At 36.3% G+C, this 21,569-nt stretch overlaps 2 protein-coding genes and 1 long non-coding RNA gene across 3 annotated transcripts; 1 reads left to right on the top strand and 2 right to left on the bottom strand.

Annotated features, from left to right (window-relative positions):
* Positions 1-617: 617 nt before the first annotated feature.
* On the top strand, positions 618-2,974 carry LOC133876009 (uncharacterized). The gene is made up of 3 exons (XM_062314304.1): positions 618-961; positions 1,054-2,049; positions 2,139-2,974. The coding sequence occupies exons 1-3, from the start codon at positions 647-649 to the stop codon at positions 2,925-2,927; spliced, it is 2,100 nt and encodes a 699-aa protein (XP_062170288.1). The 5' UTR covers positions 618-646; the 3' UTR covers positions 2,928-2,974.
* A 1,246-nt stretch (positions 2,975-4,220) lies between these two features.
* Positions 4,221-5,025, bottom strand: LOC133874655 (uncharacterized). Its single transcript, XR_009901343.1, has 3 exons — positions 4,707-5,025; positions 4,455-4,613; positions 4,221-4,313 (listed from the first exon to the last, which is right to left on the bottom strand). It is a non-coding gene; the product is annotated as an uncharacterized LOC133874655 (long non-coding RNA).
* Positions 5,026-5,961: 936 nt separating this feature from the next.
* Positions 5,962-16,800, bottom strand: LOC133874969 (ABC transporter A family member 7-like). Its single transcript, XM_062312923.1, has 18 exons — positions 16,540-16,800; positions 15,667-16,048; positions 15,459-15,538; positions 15,178-15,322; positions 14,505-14,624; positions 14,285-14,409; positions 12,745-12,903; positions 11,756-11,918; positions 11,548-11,673; positions 11,355-11,438; positions 9,623-9,978; positions 9,118-9,318; positions 8,587-8,696; positions 8,392-8,476; positions 7,970-8,098; positions 7,766-7,871; positions 7,474-7,562; positions 5,962-6,500 (listed from the first exon to the last, which is right to left on the bottom strand). Exons 1-18 carry the CDS (start codon positions 16,615-16,617, stop codon positions 6,201-6,203), a joined length of 2,838 nt encoding a protein of 945 aa, XP_062168907.1. The 5' UTR covers positions 16,618-16,800; the 3' UTR covers positions 5,962-6,200.
* Between the last annotated feature and the right edge of the window lie 4,769 nt (positions 16,801-21,569).

The following is a 21,569-nucleotide window of genomic DNA, read 5'->3' on the forward strand; positions in this document are numbered from 1 at the left end:
GGTTGAGGGTGAGGATGAGCCTGTTTCCGATGTGTCTCGGAGTGGTATACTGATCACTCCCGATAATACTAGTGGAGATGATGAGCCGGATTCTTCAAAAAGGCCGTGTGTCACCAAGAGGGTGCCATTTTCAAAATCTGATTTTGAGAAGCCGACTCTGCAGAAAGGTAATACTTTTGATAGTGTGTATGATTTCAGAAAAGCTATTAAACAGGCCAATATATTGAAGGGGAAGGACTTAGTTTACCAAAAGAATTCTAAATCAAAAGTAATTGCAGTGTGTAGAGAGAAGAATTGTAAATATAGGGTTTATGGAAGACAGTTGAAGGGTGAGGCCACATTCATGTTGATTTCACTTAGGCCCAAACATACATGTGCTCGGAAATACAAGAATCATTTGATTACTTCCAAGTGGATTGCTGAGTGGTGCTTGGACAGTTTTAGAGATCAACCGAACATGCCTGTAGAAGTCCTGAAGAAGAAGGTGAAGAAGAAATGGAATGTTGAAATCCATCCTAGTACCCTATATAGGGCTAGGAAGAGGGCACAAGAGGTTATTTATGGGAAGTTGGGTGAGCAGTACCATCGTCTATGGGACTATTGCACGACAATCAGAAGCACAAATGTGGGGAGTTGTGTTATTTTGATGGTTGAGAGACCTATGCCCGAAATGCCATGTAGATTCCAAAGGATGTACATATCCTTGGCAGCAATGAAAAATGGCTTCAAGGATGGGTGTAGGCCTGTGATAGGCCTTGATGCGTGTTTCTTGAAGGGGGTTTACAAGGGGCAGTTAATGGCAGCTATTGGAAGGGATGCCAATAATAACATGTATCCAATATCCATGGCAGTTGTAGAGGCAGAGACCAAGGATAGCTGGTCATGGTTTCTTGAGGCACTATTGGCTGATCTTCGCCCCAGTGGTGTACGTAGATGGACTTTTATTTCAGATAGACAAAAGGTATCTTTCCACTTATGCTTTTTATGCTGGACATTTCATTCCAGATTATGTGGTATTTTTCTATGTGTTTGACTTGCTTTTCATGTGTGTAGGGTCTTGTACCAAGTCTTATGGAGGTGTGCCCTAACGCTGAGCATCGGATATGTGTGCGGCACTTGTACGCCAATTTTCGGAACGACGGTCACCGGGGGGTGTTACTAAAGGACTTGCTGTGGAGAGCTGCTGCATCTTACACACAGAATGAGTTCTATGCTGTAATGGAAGAGCTTAAGGGCCTTAATCTGCCAACCTATGAGTACCTTTCGAAGGTTGACCCTGCAACTTGGTGTAGGGGATGGTTCAACACATATGCAAAGTGTGACCTCTTACACAACAATTTGGCCGAGTGCTTCAATTCTTGGATCACCAAGTTCAGAGATAAGACCATACTGGTAATGTTGGAAGGCATTAGGACAAGTTTGATGAGAAGGTACCAGCGGAAAAGAGAAATTATAGCTGCGATGGAAGGCAATGTTGGGCCAAAAATTAAGGAGAAGTTGGAGATAGAAGAAGATGAGGCCGGACATTGTACACCAACATTTGCTGGTGATGGTTTATTTGAGGTCGAGTGCAGGGGTAGAAGGTATGCTGTGAATTTACCTGCCAAGACATGTGGGTGCAGAAAGTGGGATGTTTCTGGTATCCCATGTGCTCATGCCATCTCATCAATATGGCATGGTGGAGGCAACCCTGAGGATTATCTGAGCCCATACTTTGGCAAGGAGATGTACCTAAAGGCATACACACCCATCATCTACCCTGTACCCAGTGAGGAGCAGTGGGCTAGGACAAATCAACCCATCATTGAACCACCTAAGGCAATGGCATCTTCGGGAAGACCTAAAAAACTGAGGAACAGAGGGGCTGATGAGACCTTAAATCCCTACACAGTTAGAAAGGGTGGTACGAAGAACCAATGTAGGATGTGCAAAAAATATGGTCACAATACTAGAACATGCACTGCGAGGATGCGACATGATGAAAGACAAGAACGTAGGCGGAATTTCTATAGAAAACATGCAGCAGATCTTGACTGCAATCTTGACAGGGTAAGTGTTTCCTGTGTTATATTTATGATTGCAAACTTGTATGTTATTCAATGTTGTTTACTAACTAGTTTATTTGATTTTGTTTGTAGTTGGATGGTTCATCCAGTGCCCCATCTGTGGCCCAATCTACTGCATCAATGCCAAGTGCCCCATCCAGTGCCACATCCAGCGCTCCATGTGTTGGTAATCCTACTCACCCAACAGGAAGTAGGGGGCAAAAGAGGAGAAGAGAAGATGGTTCAAGCAGTGTGTCTGGACAAGGTCAGGGAAGGGGTGCAAGCAGTGCATCTACACAAAGTCGAGGTCAAAGGAGCACAAGAGGAAGGGGTGCAAGCAGTGAAGGGGAAGGACAAGGTCAGGGTGAAGGCATTGCAACTGCACAAGGTAGAGGGCAAAATACGACAAGAGGAAGGGGTGAAAGCAGTACAACTACTGCACAAGGTCGAGGTCAAAGGAGCACAAGAGGAAGGGGTGCAAGCAGTCAGGGTGAAGGCATTGCTACTGCACAAGGTAGGGGGCAAAAGAGCAATCTCGGGTTGGCCACCAGGACAAGAATATCTGGCAGGTTGAGAACTTCTGTTTTACAAACAGGAATGCACAAGAGCAAAGGAAAACTCCTTGTCGATCTCACTGGAAACCCTACTGGACCACCGAAAGTTCCAGGGGGTGGACCAGCATGCTCATGGGGTCCTCCCAAAAGTGCAACTGGTATCACTTTTAGAGTTGCTCCCCCTGATTTCGACATGCACAATTTGGTTGCTGCATCCACTGTCATTCCTCAACCAGAAGTACAAGGAGTTGCAAAGAAGAATGACAAAGGGAAGAAAAAAGATGTGGAGAGTCTGAACATGGTTTATTATTATGTTGACATATGTTAAAGTGTGATGATAGTTATGTTATGTTATGTTATGTTAAAGTTTGATGAACAAGTTTGCCAGTTATGTTATGTTAAAGTGTGATGAACATGGAAAGTTAAAGTGTGATGATTTATGGAAAGTTAAAGTGTGATGATTTATGGAAAGTTAAAGTGTGATGATTTATGTTAAAGTAATTGGTTATGCAGATTATGGTATGGAAGTATTTGGTTGTGCAGGATTGTGGTAAAATTTGGAACAAAATTTGGTACCAAGTATTTACTGCATAACTTGGTACCAAATTTGGTTATGTTGCCCACTTGCAACCATTGTTGTAAATTGATTAGGCAGGTTATGGTATCAAGTGGATTTGTGCAGGTTATGGTATCATTGTGGTGGATTTACTGTCCATTTTGTAAATTTGGTACCAAATTTGCAACAAAGTTTGGTACCAAGTATTTACTGCATAACTTGGTACCAAATTTGGTTATGTTGGCCACTTGCAACCATTGTTGTAAATTGATTAGGCAGGTTATGGTATCAAGTGGATTTGTGCAGGGTATCATTGTGGTGGATTTACTGTCTATTTTGTAAATTTGGTACCAAATTTGCAACAAAGTTTGGTACCTATTTACTGTCCCTTTGCAGATTTGGTACCAAAATTTGGTACAAAAGGAAAAGAGAAGTGCATAATGTTAATGCTCAAGCATATGAGGATTGTGGTCAAATTTGGTACCAAAGTTGTGGCCAAAGATGCTACAAAATTTGGTACCATATTTGCTTATGCCCATTTGCTGCCCACTTGCAACCATTGCTCATAATTGAATTGTGCATAATGAATTACCATACCAAGCACCATACAATGTCAACAACATCAATATTAACAATAACATTACAGAATCTTGCACTACAAAATGTTCAGAGCATTACAAAATACTACAACTACAACATTAGCATCTGATCAACAACAAAATTGATCAATTGATCATCGTACAATTAATCAATTGTTTCACTGCAACATCATTCTTAATGGAAGAAACTCTCTGCTGTACGAATGATATACCAGCAACCACATCAACATCACCCATGAACAGACCAATGCAATTTGGTACTTCCTCTCTACTGACCGAGACTTATCCTTTTGTCTCTGTAGTTTGAACTTGTATTTCTCAACTTCAGCCCTGCATTTCTCAACTTCAGCTCTGCATTTCTCAACTTCAGCTCTGCATTTCTCAACTTCATTCTTGTATTTTCCAACTTCATCCAACCTATTTATTCGACTCAGTTCATGTTGGCCTTCAGTGCCTTCAGATTCTCGTGCCAATCTCTCAATCTCGACACAACTCTCTGACCGTAGACACAGATTTCAGGATCACGCCATTTAAAATAATCACATCTCACCTCTGGTTTCTGAATAATCGGAAATAAAATAAAATCAACCAATTTCACGGTAACTCAGAGATAGAACCCTAAAGGAAAAAATTTGGAGAAAATCAAAAGGAAAAACTTTGGGGAAAACCAAAAGGAAAAACTTTGGGGAAAATCTCTTACCTTGTAATCTACACATGAAAAAAACCTCCTACCAAAATTACTTAGGGTGAACGACGTCCAAGATGATGATGTCTTTCCACATTTGCATACTGGACCGTTTGATCTGGACTCTGTCGACTCACTGTCGGACATAGGCTCCATTTCACCCCGGCGCCGTAACTGCACAAATGGCCAAGAATAAAAACCCGTCTCCTTCATGAACGAAAATAGGAGTGAAGTTTAGGAGGATAATAGCCAATAATAAAAACCCACCTTTTCACGATGTTGTTGGACGAAAATGTTTGAGAGCCCGATCTCTCCAGTTCGGCTGCTGTGTTGCGTTGGGAGGGAAGAAGAGTGTGTTTTGAGTTCGAGTATAACGGGTCTTTTTGATCGTTTAGATGAGGGGCAAAAGTGGTAGTTCGAGGCTAAAATATCACGTGAAACGCACGTGTTTTGGCCTCCGTCATCGATTTAGAACGGAGGGTGACGGAATACCCTACATTGAACGGTTTTGATAACTTCATACACTCGATTGAACGTTTTGCTACATTGGTACCCTTAAGTGAAAAAGCGATATAGTTGGGTACCCTTTTGTGAAGTTATCTCAAATCTCTTTATAACTTTCCATTTTTCTCTCTATTTCTCCCACTAAAGTCTCATTAAAAAATTGAATACTTCTCAAATTTCATGATTTTCTTTTTTGGCCTTTAATACAGTCCAGGTCATTGAATTCAGTCATTCCATATCTTTTACAATTGCTTTTGCATAAAGAAGTTTTTAAAAATTAAGAATGATAAAATCCTACGCAATGTTACAAGAAAGATTAAGTGGATTAGCCATATTATCAATAGAAAAAGATATGTTAAAAAAATTTAAATATAAAAACTTAATTTAGCAATTTTACATACCAAAAAGCGAGAAGTATGATTTTAAATAAAATAGTATAATATGTTAATTTTTAGTCGATTAATATATAAATATAAGAAAATGCCTTGATTAAATTTGTCACTTAGCTTAGGCCTCAAACCCTATCAAGCCGGTCCTATGCACAATATTGCCCTAATTATACCTGATTTTACTGATTCTTGTTATTCTTGTGTTGATCTTCTCTGTCAATATATTTCAATACCATTATTTCAGAATCTGACACTCAACATCTGTTAACTCTCCTTCGTCACTCATCCAGCAATGTGATCATTTCTTTTTCTTCTTTGGCTATTTGTCAACATAAATTCATAATGTTTTTAGATGAGCAAAAAACACATGCAATCATGCGTTATAGCTCTGATTCAACTAGCAAAAAGAAAGTCGATTCAAGAACATCAAAGACAACCAAAAAGGGAAAAAAGAAAAAGCAAAAGCCGAAGCCAAAGAAAGCAATGAGCTAATAATGAAATTAATAGAGTCAAATGGACCATTTGGCTAGGTTATCAGCTAGGCTCCCATTGGCTGATAAATGAGCATAATGATCTTTGAAGGATCCATGCAATTAAAAGAAAAAGGAAAAAGGAAAAAGGAAAACGTATTTGACTTTAAAAATGATAAGATTTCTATTACTTTCTATAAATTAAAAGGTATGTATACAAATATCTAAGCCAAGTTCCCCAAGAGAAAAGGAAAATAGAAGAACAAATACACCATTGTATGGTAACAACAACATGATCAGATTCGATCAACTGCATGCCAATCTAGAGAGGAAGTCTACTATCAATACCAATTCAGAGATCCAAGTAACATGCAATTATCGATGAACAAATCAGACGGTCATGAAAACACGTTGAATGCCTGTGCCCCACGGGCAACCTTGATGAAAACATCCTCCAATGTGGTGTCAGCCAGACCCCATGCAAAAACCGTGAACCTGCTTTTTGCATTCTCGACTGCATGGAATACATCAGCAATTCTGATCTCATGTTTAGGCAGCTCAAACTTTTGGGTTCCAGATAAGTGGTATATCTTGTTAGCATTTGGAGAGAGATGCCGCACCATCTTCTCCACATCTTCCTCATGATCCGAAGATGTAGTCATCGTAAACACGTAAGATCCTCCATATCTACCTTTAAGCTATCAAACACCATTGGAATACCAAGTGTTACTGAAAAATCATCTACTTCAAATTTGATTGAAATTACTAAAAATTAGCTGTAAAGAAAATTTCAACTAGAAATCAACAAAATTTTACATGAAATTGCTTTAGTACAGTGCAAATAGCTTTGGTTTGAAAATAGGACACAATACTTTCACCGGCCCACGTGCAATACTAATTTAAATGATTTAACAAATCAACTTCGTTCAATTAGAAAATGCTGAATAATGAAGACCTTATGCATTTTGTCAAGAAAAATAGATATTAATTTTTTCACACTATTTTACTTCCCATTGTTGTTATGCATACAAAGGAACATTCAGAAAAACAAACATATGTAGTTGTGTTCCATGTTCCTTTTTTAGGGGGGTTGCTGCATCAAAATCTTTGTCCCTCGCTAAAACATAGAATTTTGTCCATTTACACAAATCATTGGAAAATACTCCACTAAGAATTGTTTGATGGGGGAAAAGAAGAAGAAGAAGAAGCAATGCATAGAGCACACCTGCAGGGAAGGAGGTGCACAAGATATCATATAACCATTGTGGAGTTATTCCTCATGTTCATTATATTCATCTACTAAGCATGGCAGAAATGTTTCGTATCACGTTCAGAAAGATTTATTTTTCCCTTAATATTGAGGATTTCAAAAGAAAATCTAATGTTTATAGGATTCAGACAAGAATATATGAACTAGGCAATACATTTCGTATTTAACCTTCCGGCATCCAAGTAGCTTGCCATGTTTTTCAATGTCTTCATATATTGAAGATATCAGGCATGCTAAATTTTTTGAATGAGATTCCTTTTTTGTTCTTTTCTTTTGGGGGGGGGGGGGGGGGGGAGCGGGGGGAAATCTTCGTGTGTGCATGTCAGAGGATATAAATAAGATGAAGAGTACTTAAAATGGAGCCAACGTAATATGGAGGATATAATATTGAGTTAAGATACCTCTTTAGGATTTCCAATGCACTGCAAGCTGCCATCTACAAATATTCCTAATCGATCACACAAGACCTCTGCCTCTTCCATGGAATGTGCTGAAAATACAAAAACAATACCAGTAAATTAATGAGGTAAAAAGTGCCGTTATGCTGTTCTCTCATAAGAAAATGTGCAGAATTGGGATGGGACGATATAAAACCAGTATATAATACGTTACTTCTATCTATAACACTGCATTAACAAGTTTCTGGTGATTCAAATTCTACAACACAGAGAGAGAGAGAGAGAGAGAGTTTACTGGTGAGAATGATTGCCCGATCTTGCTTTGCACGCTTCACAACATTCCATAAATTGTTTCTTGAAGCTGGATCTAATCCAGTGCTTGGCTCATCCATATAAACAACCTTGAAAAATTTCCAAGAATTAGACCACAAGAACAAAGCTTCCCTATCCAAAAAATTTCTCATATGGCGAAGTAGATTGAACAGAGATGAAAACATACTTTGGGATCACCAATCAATGAAATCGCAACACTAAGCCTCCTCTTCATACCTCCACTATATTTTCCAGCTTGTTTGTCAGCAACCCCTCCGTTAAAAAGGTTGACATTCCTTAGAGATTCTTCCACTGCCTGCAGCAACAAAATGGCAGTAGAAAATAGGAAGTCAAGAGTCATGCAATAAGGGCTACAAAAGTTAAGAGTTGCTCATTCTACTCCTTAATGACCTTTTTAAGGATAATAATCAAAACTACAACTTATAAACTAGTTTCAATGAGGATTTATCAAATCAAATATTTATTTCTTGATTTTCTAAAAACAAAAACTACAAGGGCTTGCTAAATTTTCTTTTCGAGTTTCAATTGCTCTCAAATACTAATGAACCCTCGCATGACAATATCGAATCAAACAAAACATCTACTTACTTGTGTTAAGGCAGAACCTTTGAGGTTCTTCAGTCTACCATAAAATAGTAAGTGCTCCCTTCCTGTCAAAGTTTCCCAGAGCAGGCTAAAATTGTCGAAGAAAAAATATATTAGGAATTTTACATTAAAAAAAGAAAAGAAAGAGAGACAAAAAAGAAAGAGAATTTCTTTCTTGATGTGGAGGAACTAGCTTACTCATGTTGTGGACATACACCCATACTGGTATATATTCCCTCCATATGAGTCTGTATATCCAGTCCGTCAACATATGCTGTGCCAGAGGTTGGCTTTGTAAGACCGATCATCTGTTAATGGACATATGTAGACTCTTGAATAACTCAGAAAGAAGATGAGAAAATGTGCTTCTAATATGGCAAGAAAATATGCCAAAACATGAAGATTAACCCCATTTAACAAACCTTCACAGTGAAGACTGGAAAGATGTTATAGAGAAGCAAAAATAAGGCAAGTACAACCAATTAAAGATCACTACTCATTTATTAAAATAAGTGACCAAATCACCGCTAAGCATTAAACATTTGATGGATAGGATGAAATGAACTACATGCTTAAAAACAAAAAATTTCAAAGCATTTTCCTATTGCCCCCCATATTATTTCAGGGACCAATATGGAGCTTTGATGATCCCACTTATAAGAAAACACGAAGAAACTTTTTGAGAATTGTGTATATAATTTGAAGAGCAAAAGAGCATTTTGTACTGACCATACTAATAAAAGTAGTCTTGCCAGCACCGTTGGGGCCAAGCATACCAAAGCACTCCCCTCGAGGCAAGGCAAGAGATAAACCTCTAACTGCAAATTTCGCCGGATTTCCATCCCTTCCTGGATACACTTTTTTGAGGTTGTCAACGATGATGGCATGACTTGAGTTTGGTTCAACTAGTAGCTGGTCGACCTTCTCCCTCTAGCAGAAAAAAAAATGGTGAAAATTATTTAATATTGTGTAGTTAAGCCCACATCAATTTGAGAAACATTAAAATCATAACAACTTGGAAGACGAGAGGTAAACATCTCATAAATTTACTGATATAATACAAAGATCTAATCCAACTCACAAGTCCAGCCTAGAAAGTCCTCATTTAATCAACAGTTTATGGTAAATAGACCAGCATTTCAGTTTATGCACTGAGGACTTAAAAATTATTATCAGAAATATATCAATAAATGAAAACTAAGTATATAATTTAGAAGAAGAAAAAAAAATTCACCTCTTGACTGACATCGGGTTTATCCATCTGAACAAAAACCTTAGATTCCTGCCGTTGCAAACTAGGCTTCCGAAAAGATGGAGGTTTCTTTCGAAAGTTTTGCAAGAAAAATAGAGGACCTTTACTTCCTGATGTCACAACTCGATCTATATAATATGCAACAAAAAGCACCACCAACCACTCAACAAACATGATAATCAAGACCTCTTTCATCCCATTCATGCTATTACTCAAGTCTCCCCACCGCATTCCATGAGTTCCCAAAGAGTTTCCTGTGAAGGAAGCTTGTGCAAACTCATATAACCCACGATATAGAGAGAAGCCAGGATATAACTCCATCACAATGATCCACCCTCCTACAATGAAAAAAAAAAAGTTCCACAATGAGTAGACAAGATAGGGAAAAAAAAAAGTCACAAGAAAGCATCAAATAATGGCTTTTAAGGTGCCAACAGGTTGACAAAGAGATATTACAACCAACATTTGGTCAGTATCTTAGAGGAAACTATTACAATTGATTGGATGATCATATCCTCCACTCCTTTAGAAAAATCTGAGAGAATAATTACAGCAATAATAAATGTGACATGGCAAAAATCTCTGCAATAGATCTTGTTACCCTGCATGATAAGCTTATCTTCATTACTTCCTCATTTTTGGGAAAGAAAAAAAGTGGCTCCTTATTTTTCTTTTCTTTTTCCTTTTTATTGGGTGAATGGAGAAAAATGTGCTTCTCTTCATCTTGAAAAACAGAGGTGAACAGAACTATCTTCTCAGCTGTGGTCATCTACAAATGGACTACAGTCTACATCATACAAAAAAAACCATCCTAAATTTTCCTCATCTTGGAGTGGCATAGGTTTTAACCAGTTATACCAACTCCACCTAATTCCAATAGTTGTCATTTATTACATAACTTGTCAGGGTAATAATTAAGAATATATAACCTTTTGGGGTTTAAGTAAAAAGGTTTAGGAGGAAAGACCTATTGCAAATCAGCAGGACAATGGCAGTGAAGCCTTTCAAAAAAATGTGGGACATGAATCTTGGATTTGAGTTCATTACATCAAGATTTTTGATACTCATCCATCTCCTATCCATCTCTTTTTCAAATCCACATTTGGATCTGGAGGACTCACATGTGGGTCCTACATATTCAATGGTGGATTTGAAAAAATATGGATGGGAGATGGAAAAATAGCATTTCTTTTACATCAAAGAACCCCCCCCCCCCCCCCCCCCCCCCCCCCCACCCAACAAAAAAAAAGGAAGAAAATAATAAAGTTTTCCATTTAATTGTTTAGAAGATAGATGCACACATATAACCCTTAAAAAGGCATGCATCCATATGCAAAATACAGTAAAACTTATCATTGTATTTGACAGGGACTAGGCTCTGGCAACACATACTTGTGTTGGCCAGTATCATCCTGCCTTGGATTGATTATGCTTAGAGATGTCAGGGTCATCATGGCACCTGTCGAAAAGCTTCTTTGCCACCATCCATTTCCCTCAAGTCTAAATAAAATCGACACTGCTTGGGGAGGGCTAAACAGGCTTTCCCTTTCTTTTCTTTTTTGCATAGAATTGAGTTTTGCTTTGTTGAAAAGCCACCCAATTGGAAAATAATCCCATCCAAACATAGTTCTTGTTGAATCTTATAAAAATAAAGTATGTCTGAAAACCGTCATAACCAACATGACATAATCTATTTCAAAATTCAACCACTTACTCGGGAACGATGTATCTTGAACAAAGAATTGGAAAAGAAAGCCTCCTAAAAGCCCAGTTCCAAAGACGCATATGTAGCCAATAACTGTTATCATAAATATTCAATCATGACATGCATGTTAGCTCACAATCCTTTACAGAAAAGCAAAATTTCACCCAATTTCAGAAATAAAATAAAATAGCTACGACCAAACCTGCCGCAGTTTTGATATTTGAAAACATTGCAGCCACAAGAAAGGCCAGCGAAATTTGCAAGTTTATATAGATGAAATAAAACACAAATTGGATGCTGTAGTCATTCATTGTGAAGAATTTTAAACCTGCAGCAAAGTGAACTGCATTAAAGAACTTGAACCAGGATCAAAACAAGATGCAGTTAACTGGATGTATTAGGTGGATTACCTATGACTGACCCAAATATCACAAAACATAGCATGTAGATAAAAGATAAGAGAAGAAAATAAGCATAGGAAATCATCCAGTATGGCCCATCACCAAGCCCATGCATTTTCATCATTATTCTCAATTTCTGTTGTTTCTCATAAACCAATGATGTCAAAATGACCTGCATCAAAAAGCAGAGTGATTAGAAAAAAGATAACTCATAAGAATACTACAAATGTATAATATTCATATTATACAACAATCTGATATTAGGCATAATCATTGAACTTGGCTCTCAGAACACTTAAAAATTCAACTAGCGATCATTTTCCCCCAAATGGGTTATAACACAGTTGCAGCCATCACTCACCTCTGATCCTAGGGTACAGAGGAAGTCATACAATTAAACCATAATAGAGGTATGTCTACAATACAAAGAAGTTGATATAGAAGTCAAACTTCAGGAAATTATGACACATTTAATTTCATGACACATTTAAGAAATTAAACTTAAATGAATCTTATGTTCCCAACAGACTAAGGGATTGCCTGACCAAACTAGAGCCATGTCATTTGAAGATAGGGGTTGAAGACATCACCCATTTGTAAACATTTTTTATTGCATACATCAAGTTTTTCTTTCAGCAAACAAAGGAATTGTACTTTCATTTCACTTCTGCAAAGCTATTTAATGTGAAAGTTAATTAGGCGTCTCTGTCATGCCATGACTAGAAAGTCCAAATAATAGTTTAATACTCAACAAAAAAGACATCACAAAATTTATCTAAAATTTCTTAAGCATTTGTCGGATCATGAGGAATTATGATTAGTTGAAAAAAATTATACAGCTATTTGTAAATGTTTACTCGTGTAGCCAATAAGATGATCAACTGGGTAATAGGTGTCATGATTTTTAAAAAATTTGCAACAACATAAAGCCTTCAATACTTAAAAAAAAAAAAATTCAAACAATCCTAGAACAAATGAAGAACAATTGACATACTTACAGGGAATAGCTGTAGAATGACCCATGTAAAGAAGAGTGTACCAAGAAGAGAGGACAAATCCAGCCGGACTTTTGTTTCAGGTTTGGGCATTTCTTTGACAAACTCAAATATCATTTTTGTACCAGGCCCTTGCAAAAACTGAAGGTAGGCATTCGATGCCTGTAAATGTATGGATTGAAAATGTTCAGTGGTTGTCATAGTTTGTCATTTGATGCAGCGAACTTACAACATATCAACAAAGTCGCTTGATGCAGATAAGTAGATAAATGTACACCATTCAAAATCCTGGAAAGCAAGGAAAAGTATTTGAACACCTCCCACCCCCACAAAAAAAGCATATTGACTCTGAAAATAAACATATCTTAACTTTTAATTAAGCCCTGATCTTTAATGGGATTGCATAAACCAAGTTCCAAGATACATAAGGTAATAGACATATTTAAGAATAGCAGAACAGAACAGAAACTACCTAACAAAGACATCAAACAATCGTGAAACTACCATTATACTTCATTTTGAAGCCCAATTGTAATGGCGGTGATACCCTTAGGGCCAATCTTCAGATGATATGACCAAACAAACTCCTCAAAAGAGCCAAATTAAGCCACTCATATGGTTCAAGAAAGTCAAACATCCAAGAAGGCTTGGCAGCCCATTCGGTGGACAATATATGGCATGTCTTAGCATGAACCCAGTCAAGTGTGCAGGCTCAATAACAACTGGCTGAAAACAGCCCAAAACGACTATTGCAAACAAGATAGTTCCCAGTTGGAGATACATTTGGATACATGTTCCCTTATAGGAGTTATCTCTAATGGGAAGACAACTACCTCCCCCTAATTGTAAAAAAATAAGACATGTTCCATTCTGTTACTAAAAAACCATACAATTAGTCAAATATGGGGAAAGCCATAATTGAACTCAAAAAGGAACTCTCATTTTTTGCCTTGTCAATGTTCCTACACTTCTAATTGCTAAGCAAAACCTACTACCTTAAACTAACTGTTTACTCACAATAACTAACAGCATGAGAACCGTTACTTCTCATTGCATCTGAGGACCAATTTAATGTCACTTTAAAAAGACACCCAAGCAAATTTTTCATTTAATAGCCAACCTAGATGGAACAAAATTTGTAATCTCTCTTTGGATAAAAATCTAAATAAAATGGGAAGAGAATACATGAAGGCATGTATATGGTAGTGGAACAAACTGCATCAGAATGCTTGAAATTCAGACCATAAACATCTAGAAATGATATAGAGGACTGTGGGTTCGGCAAGCAGATTCCAACTCTAGGATGGATTCCCATTAAGCAGTCAATCTTTCTTTTATCACCTTGATTTGTAACTAAGATGGAGGCCATTCTTTAGTATCTGCAGATTTTATTGTTCAACAACCATTCACACAAGATACAAATGTGAAATGTCATACAAAGTTTCTATGAGTAAAGCCAAACATGTGAAAAATCAATATGTATATTAGTTATTCGCATGAAAGGAGGAAAACCCAAACAAGTTTATAAGTTCAGTGTATTTACCAGATTCACCGAACGTGGAACGCGCGCCAATGCAATTGCTGTTTGGCCTGTGTCATTCTTATAGGTTGAATTGTACCATATGTTCACATTAAAACTATTGCCATTCGAGTTTAAGAAATCATAAGCTGTGATCAGAAAATAAAGCCATGAGTATTGTTCCCTACATGATACTACTCCAACCACATCAAAATATTCAGTCAAAGATGTCAAGTAGACCAACCTGCAATGATTTCATTAATCTTGCTCTCCAAATTCCCTTTTCGGTAACCTTTATATAGCTCATCATTAATCTCGGAAGAGCTATTGCGCCACAAATGTAAACCTTGGACGCAACTGACCACTAGATTCAATGAAAAACAAAATAAATAAAACTTATCTTAGATTACAATATCAATTAAAGTGCTAAAGAATAAAAGGAGATGAAGAATTTGTACACGGGAAGTATACAGAAGGTAAGCCCAAATAGGAATAAAGGAAAAGAAATAAAAGGTAAAATTAACAAATAAAAACAAGGATGTAAGTCCTAAAACAAAGATTTAGAATCTTCAATGCAAACAGTTTTAAGTGCAATCAGCGTGTGTGTAATTATCTATTTTCAACAAAGATTGCCTTTTTATTTTTTTTTTGATGCATGAAGGAATGTAGTTTGCTAACTTGAATGAAATAAAGATATTAAAGTTCTAAACACGCACACATACAGACAAGTGCCACACCCACACTATCTTGCTTCTCCATTCTGTTCATGCCCTATATGCTCAAGAATTAATGTGTCAGCGTGAACTTTCATGTCAGACTTTATGCTTGTAGGTCCATTCAATAAAGAATGTGCACCTTATATTTTCCGAAGAGAAACAAGAATTTATTGAGGAATTAAAAATGCAAGGGATGTCTACCTTGTTGCAGCTCAATGGATGACTGCTTAAAGGAAACAGAAAATGTAGAATTTGATGGGCACTGGCTTTGCACATTATAGACGGGTTCACCCGAAACAAAAGTAGGATCAAGAAAATTGGTTGTCTGAGGATATGAAGCCGAGCCCTGAAACATTTTGAAAAAGACAATTAGCAGCATACCTGGAAACAATTATCAAGAAAAAGAAGGCAACACAATAATACTAGATGACAATATTGCTCATAACGAAGCCAGTGAAAGCAAAGAAGACTAGAAAGCTTACCGCAACATTAGTGGCTAAAGTATCAACTACGTCAGAGGCATTCAGAGTGAAAGAACTCGTGATCATATTTCCAGCCAAAACTAAATATATGAAGATTAAGGTCAATACAAACAAAATATTGATAATCCCAGTAATGAGACAACCAAAATTAAAATGTTAACACACAGAAGAGAGAGAGAGAGAGAGAGAGAGAGAGAGAGAGAGATACTTTCTCCAAGAGACTGATTATTCCCAGTGAAAAGGAAAGTTGCCGGACAGGACCCTGAACTCCTGCATGACTCATTTGGCAAGTCTGTAAATGGAACAAAATCAGTTGTCACCGCACGATATTCAGGAGCTGGTATTTGTAACAGAGGAGGCCATTCTGGAGGGTTAGGAATTTGACAAGTTCCTGCTTGGTCCAAATCTGAGTATTCTAACCCACAAACTTCCACACACTTTCCATCTCCCGTTGTATTGATACAAGCACAGCCACAATTATTTGAAGGCTTATCCAGAAGACTATTAACAAGTGCTTGAAGGAGAACAAGCAATAAACAAAGGATAAAAGGGAAAGCGATCAGCCGAATATTTGTCTTCATATTTCGTCTCTGAAAGAAAAAAAGGATAATAACAATATCATCAGACAGGGTCACAGTATGCTTTTAAAACTCACTAAGAAAATGTTGTCAATATGAAGCTGTTTAGTGTAAACTATAAAAGCCCACCGAGAAGAACACAAACATATGGACAGTTGAACTGTTGTTGCTTTGTAATAATAAATATAACCAAAATAAATACGTTAAACAAATCGAAGCCCGTACATTTTAGAAACCCAATAAAAAATCGTTTAAGAAATAAGCAAGCCGATTTAGTCAATAAAATACATCCATTTGAAAGACAACCATCAAAGGGACCAATATATCCACCAAAATATACCAATATTCACATAATCAAATAGAACCCAAAAAGCAAAACAACCAAAGATAACTAACAAAAGAGAGAAACAAGCATAGAATCACCACCCAGAATAGTCATCCATTTTTCATTTCTCTCCAGATTCTTAGAACTACTCCAGAACTCGGAGAAAGAAGAGAGATACCTGGTAGGTGACGTTCTTTCTGAGCAGAGCATTAGCCTGGGTCCAGAAGCTGGCAGGACCAGGTGATGGGTCCGCCATTGAAGCCGAAGCAAAGGACTTTCACCCCACAGAGAAATTCGACCGTTACAAAAACCTCCCTCTCGTGTAAAGGAATTCAAAATCCCCGCTAAAGATTGATTTGAAGCTCTTTGAGATTGTCGGCTTTCTCTCTTTTGCTCTGCTCCTGAACTTTGAGCGTTTAAACTCTTCGGAATTTGAAGCGTATATATGCGTTTCGTCGCACAGCGGAAACCACCGGGTTTTGTCCTAAATTACCAAGTCATCCCCTGTCTTTGATTTATTTTCGGAAATGGTTTTGGATTCGGCTGCACCGGGACATGCTTCTCTACCGAAACTACCCTTCGCTAAATGACCATATTGCCCTTCACGCGGTTTGACTCTTTGGGAAGCTCTCGCCCCTCAAGGTGCACGCTGTGGCCGGTGGCCCATACCATAGATGCCTCATGCCGCTGCGATTGTTTTTTTAAGTAAAGAATATCTTCCAGGAAATTACTAAGAAAATTCACGTAAAAACATTTTTTTTAAAAAAAAAATTAAAATTAAAAGTATATTTTTGTCGAAACCATTAGCAAACAATAAAAAATAGAAGAAAAAAAAATCTTTTAAAATCATTATCGAAGCGTATTAACTTTTCTTACGAACGTAATGAATAAAAAAGAGGGAGACTGTTTCTACAGGCTCTTTCTATGTACTTACTTACAAGTTACAGCCTAATGACTCAAGAAGAAAATTAATGGATATGACAAACCTATGGTTATTATGTTTAATATTAATTTTAAAACGAAAAAAAAAAAAACTACCTTAGATCCTTGAATTTATTAGATTTCACATTTAGGACCGGTTTGAATTTGAGGTTTTCAATATGTGTGATTTCAAAACATACGATTTGAAAACGCGATTTTTTAAAACGTAATTAAGCGTTTGGTAAAATTATAATTTGACATTTAAAATCACAGTCAGCCTTTAAAATCGTGTGTTTTTTAAAACACACTCCATTACCTACGATTTGAAAGTGCATATTTTTCTACATTTTCAAACCGTAATTTTTGAAGATCCATTCACAAACTATTACACTTTTCGTGATTTTGTTAAAATCGCACTTTTAACCTACGAAATCACGTAACTAAACGGACTATTAATTTTTGTTAAAAACCTTTAATTTTTACTATAAATGAGAATTAAAGAACGCTAAAAGTAGTATAGTTGTTTTACAAACAAACATACGTGATAACCCATATATGATGGAAATGGCTGTCTTTAATGACTAACATAGTAAGTGTCATGTGGATAATCCCGTTAGTTTATAAGGAACTTATAGTAAAAGTTGTAGTACTCTATTATGCAGAAATGTTCTTGAATTTTATCTTTATTGTTTTAGAAAATTTTCATGTTTTCATTTAGAGAGTAGTCATAATAAGAAACATAGTTGATTACCTTCGTGCTATATGCATTTGAACAACAAATAAAAAAGGCAATTAGTACCTTTCAATATGAACAAACAGCCAAATTTCACCTAACCAAGGAGTATTCAAAATAAAATATGACCCGGTGAGTGGTGGCTCCAAATATGGGTGGAAAGTGGAAACTACTTAGCACACCCAGTAGCATCTCCAAGTATCTTCTAATAAGCTGGTTGGGTTTGGTTGTTCCTTTGTATACTCGCAATGTATTTAGGGCCGTCTTATATTTTTTAATAAAACTTCTCTTACATATGAAAAAAAAAAAAAAAAAAAAACTAACCTTTGGTTTTTATGTTTAATATTAATTTTAAAACGGAAGAAACTACCTTTACATCCTTGAATTTATTAGATTTCACATTTATGGTCAGTTTGGGTTTGAGGTTTTCAAAATGTGTGATTTAAAAAATAGCGATTTGAAAATGCGATTTTTTAAAACACAATTAAGCGTCTGGTAAAATCGCAATTTAACCTTTAAAATCGTTCTTTTTAAAAACGCATCCCTTACTTACGATTTAAAAATGCATATTTTTTTACAGTTTCAAACCGTAATTTTTCAAAAATGCATTCACAAACTATACATTTTTTGTGATTTTGTTTAAAATTATACTTTTAACCCACGAAATCACATGGTCAAAAGGGCTCTTAATTTTTTTTCAAAACCTTTATCTCTCTCTTAGTTTTTTTTTTAAAAAAATTATTTTCTTTTCACTGTAGTGTTGCCTCCGATGTGGGTAGGATAAGTTACAATCGTTATCAAATCATATTTTTATAAGAAATGTGTGTCACGCATCACCATGTCCTCTGCCTTTTTTGTTTGTCAATGTGAACATAATTTTTAAATATTACCCAGTTCAAATCATTAGGCTTTTTCAAGACCTTTTTTTTTTTTTTTTTTTTTTTTTTTTTTTTTTTTCTCTCTCTTTTTTGAGATAAATGGAAAAGAGAAAGAAAGGAGTTGAAGGAGTTGACAGAACATAGTTCTAGAACATAATCCGATTATCATATGTTAAGGGGTTTTTTTTTTTTCCAAATTTGTTTGGGTTTACTAAATGAGAATTAGAGAACCGGAATTATTATAATTTTTACTAAAATTCTCATACAAACAAACTTGTGTGATAGCCCAAGTGTGATGAAAATGACTGTCACGTGGCTGTTTACATTGTAATAACTAACATGGTAAGGGTCACGTGGACAATCCTGTCAATTTGTAAGAAAATTGTAGTAAAAGTTATAGTACTATTAACTCGAACGCACCCCAAAACCTATTCCACATAAATGTTCTTAAAAACAACTTTGAATTTTATCTTTATTGTTTTAGAAAAAATTTCTGTTTTCATTTAGAGAGTAGTCATAATAAGAAACATAATTGATTACCTTCGTGCTATGCATTTGAAGAACAAATAAAAAAGGCAATTAGTACCTTTCAATATGAACAAACAGCCAAATTTCACCTAACCAAGGAGTATTCAAAATAAAATATGACCCGGTGAGTGGTGGCTCCAAATAGGGTGGAAAGTGGAAACTACTTAGCACACCCAGTAGCATCTCTGAGTATCTTCTAATAATTCAGCCTTGCACGGTTCTACATGATCATATATCATTGTGGTCAACAATGTGCTCATTTGACCAAATCTTATGTTCCTTTTGACTTGGTATAAAATATTTTTTGAAAAATGTTTTTTTTTTATATTTTTTTTTAGTGTTTGGTGCGGTTGAAAATAATAGTCAAACCGAAAATATTTTCAATTTGACAAAAAAAAAATATCTTTAGTTTTGAAAAATGATTTACATTTTTAAATTCCGTAAATTATTTTTCGAGTTTGAGTTTTTCCTTCTCAAACCGCTTGATCATCGTTACACCACCACCAAAACAAACCCGGGAAACCGCTAGGTCACCACCAAATCACCTCGGACCATCGCTGATCCACCCCCGGGCTACCGCTGGACTACCGCCAGATTGCCACCGAGCCACCCCTGAACCACCACCGAGCCACCTCCGGACCACTGTTGAGTCACCCTAAACCATCATGGAGCTACCCCTAGACCATCACTGAGCTACCCTGGACCACACCCGAGCCACCTTAGACCATCACCGAGGCACCCTCAAACTACCACCGAACCACCCTCGGACCATCGTTGTGTCCCCTGGACCACCGCTGAGCTCCCCGGATCACCATCGAGCCACCCCTGCACTACCACCAAATTACCCCAAACCACCACTGAGATACCCCTGGACCACCCTCGGACCACCACCAAGCAATTATTTATATTAATATTTAGGGTTAAATACACATTTGGTCCCTGAATTTTGACAACTTTATTTTTTAGTTCTTGAGTTTCAATTCGCATCACAGATGGTACCTCAATTTTGGAAAAAGACCGAATTGACACGTAGCACTATATAAAAAAAATTTAAAAATTTAAAATCTTTAAAAATTAATTAAAAATTAAAAAAATATATATATTAAAAAATTTATAAAAAAATTGAAAAAATAAAAAAATAAGGGGGTCTGGCCACCCCCATTTTGGCACCCCCTTGACAAAAAAAAAATAAAAATAAACAAAATAAAGATCGATTTTGGCCCTTGCTGAACCACCCCCAAGGGCCACGGGGGTTGTTCGGCCACCTCCAGGCCGCACCCCCAACCAACCCTAAGGGCCAAAACCGATCTTTAATTTTTTTTTTTTTTTTTTTTTTTTTCTTGTCAAGGGGTGGCCAAAGAGCCACCCCCTTGTTTTCTTATTTTTTTTTTCATTTTTTTAATATTTTTTTAATATTACTATTTTTTAATTAATTTTTCATTTTTTTTATATAGTGACACGTGTCAACCTCAAATGTTGACACGTGGTGTACCGTTAGTTTTTGAACGGAAAACCTAACCGAGATACTAATTTGGTCTTTTTTCAAAATTGAGGTACCATCAGTGATGCGAATTAAAACTCATGGACTAAAAAATAAAGTTGTCAAAATTCAGGGACCAAAAAGGCATATAACCCTAATATTTATGTTGTGAATAAAAATTGATTTTTATAGGTTAATATGATTGAATGAAAATATAAAAAATATCTGTGATTTTCTGTACGGGCCAAACGCCGAAAAATGTTATCTGTGAAAAATATTTTCCTGAAAAATTATTTCCTTAGAAATATTTTACTATAAAAACATTTTATGTCGAAACAAATGGATCATTAAATGAAATTTTATTGAGGACAAATTTTCCATCATATTTGGTATATTAAACTGACATGTATTCATTTTGAACACATGTTAGTTTAATAGACTAAATTGGAGGAATTTTCTCCAACACAATTAATTGAAAGGAAACTTCTGAGAAAATTATCGTAATATACATATTATATGTTTGTGAATTCTCAGAAGACTTAGTTATAATAGCCCAGTAACAGCATCTAAAAAGTAAAGGACGATAGAGAGCAAGAAGGGAGGTATTATTTGTTGAACTGAGGAGACAAACAACATTTGAAAATGTTACCAAATCAAAGATTAAATAT

This window comes from Alnus glutinosa, chromosome 8, assembly GCF_958979055.1.
Source record: "Alnus glutinosa chromosome 8, dhAlnGlut1.1, whole genome shotgun sequence".
Classification (NCBI taxonomy): Eukaryota; Viridiplantae; Streptophyta; class Magnoliopsida; order Fagales; family Betulaceae; genus Alnus; species Alnus glutinosa.

Excerpts from the sequence above, each read along its gene's own strand:
- LOC133876009 (XM_062314304.1), top strand. The coding sequence starts at position 647 with ATGGTTGAGAGACCTATGCCCGAAATGCCATGTAGATTCCAAAGGATG. Across the intron at positions 962-1,053 it reads TTATTTCAGATAGACAAAAG|GGTCTTGTACCAAGTCTTAT; the intron begins GTATCTTTCCAC and ends TCATGTGTGTAG. Across the intron at positions 2,050-2,138 it reads TTGACTGCAATCTTGACAGG|TTGGATGGTTCATCCAGTGC; the intron begins GTAAGTGTTTCC and ends TTTTGTTTGTAG.
- LOC133874969 (XM_062312923.1), bottom strand. The coding sequence starts at position 16,617 with ATGGCGGACCCATCACCTGGTCCTGCCAGCTTCTGGACCCAGGCTAAT. Across the intron at positions 15,539-15,666 it reads TAATCAGTCTCTTGGAGAAA|TTTTGGCTGGAAATATGATC; the intron begins GTATCTCTCTCT and ends TCATATATTTAG. Across the intron at positions 8,697-9,117 it reads AGACTACTTTTATTAGTATG|ATGATCGGTCTTACAAAGCC; the intron begins GTCAGTACAAAA and ends GTCCATTAACAG.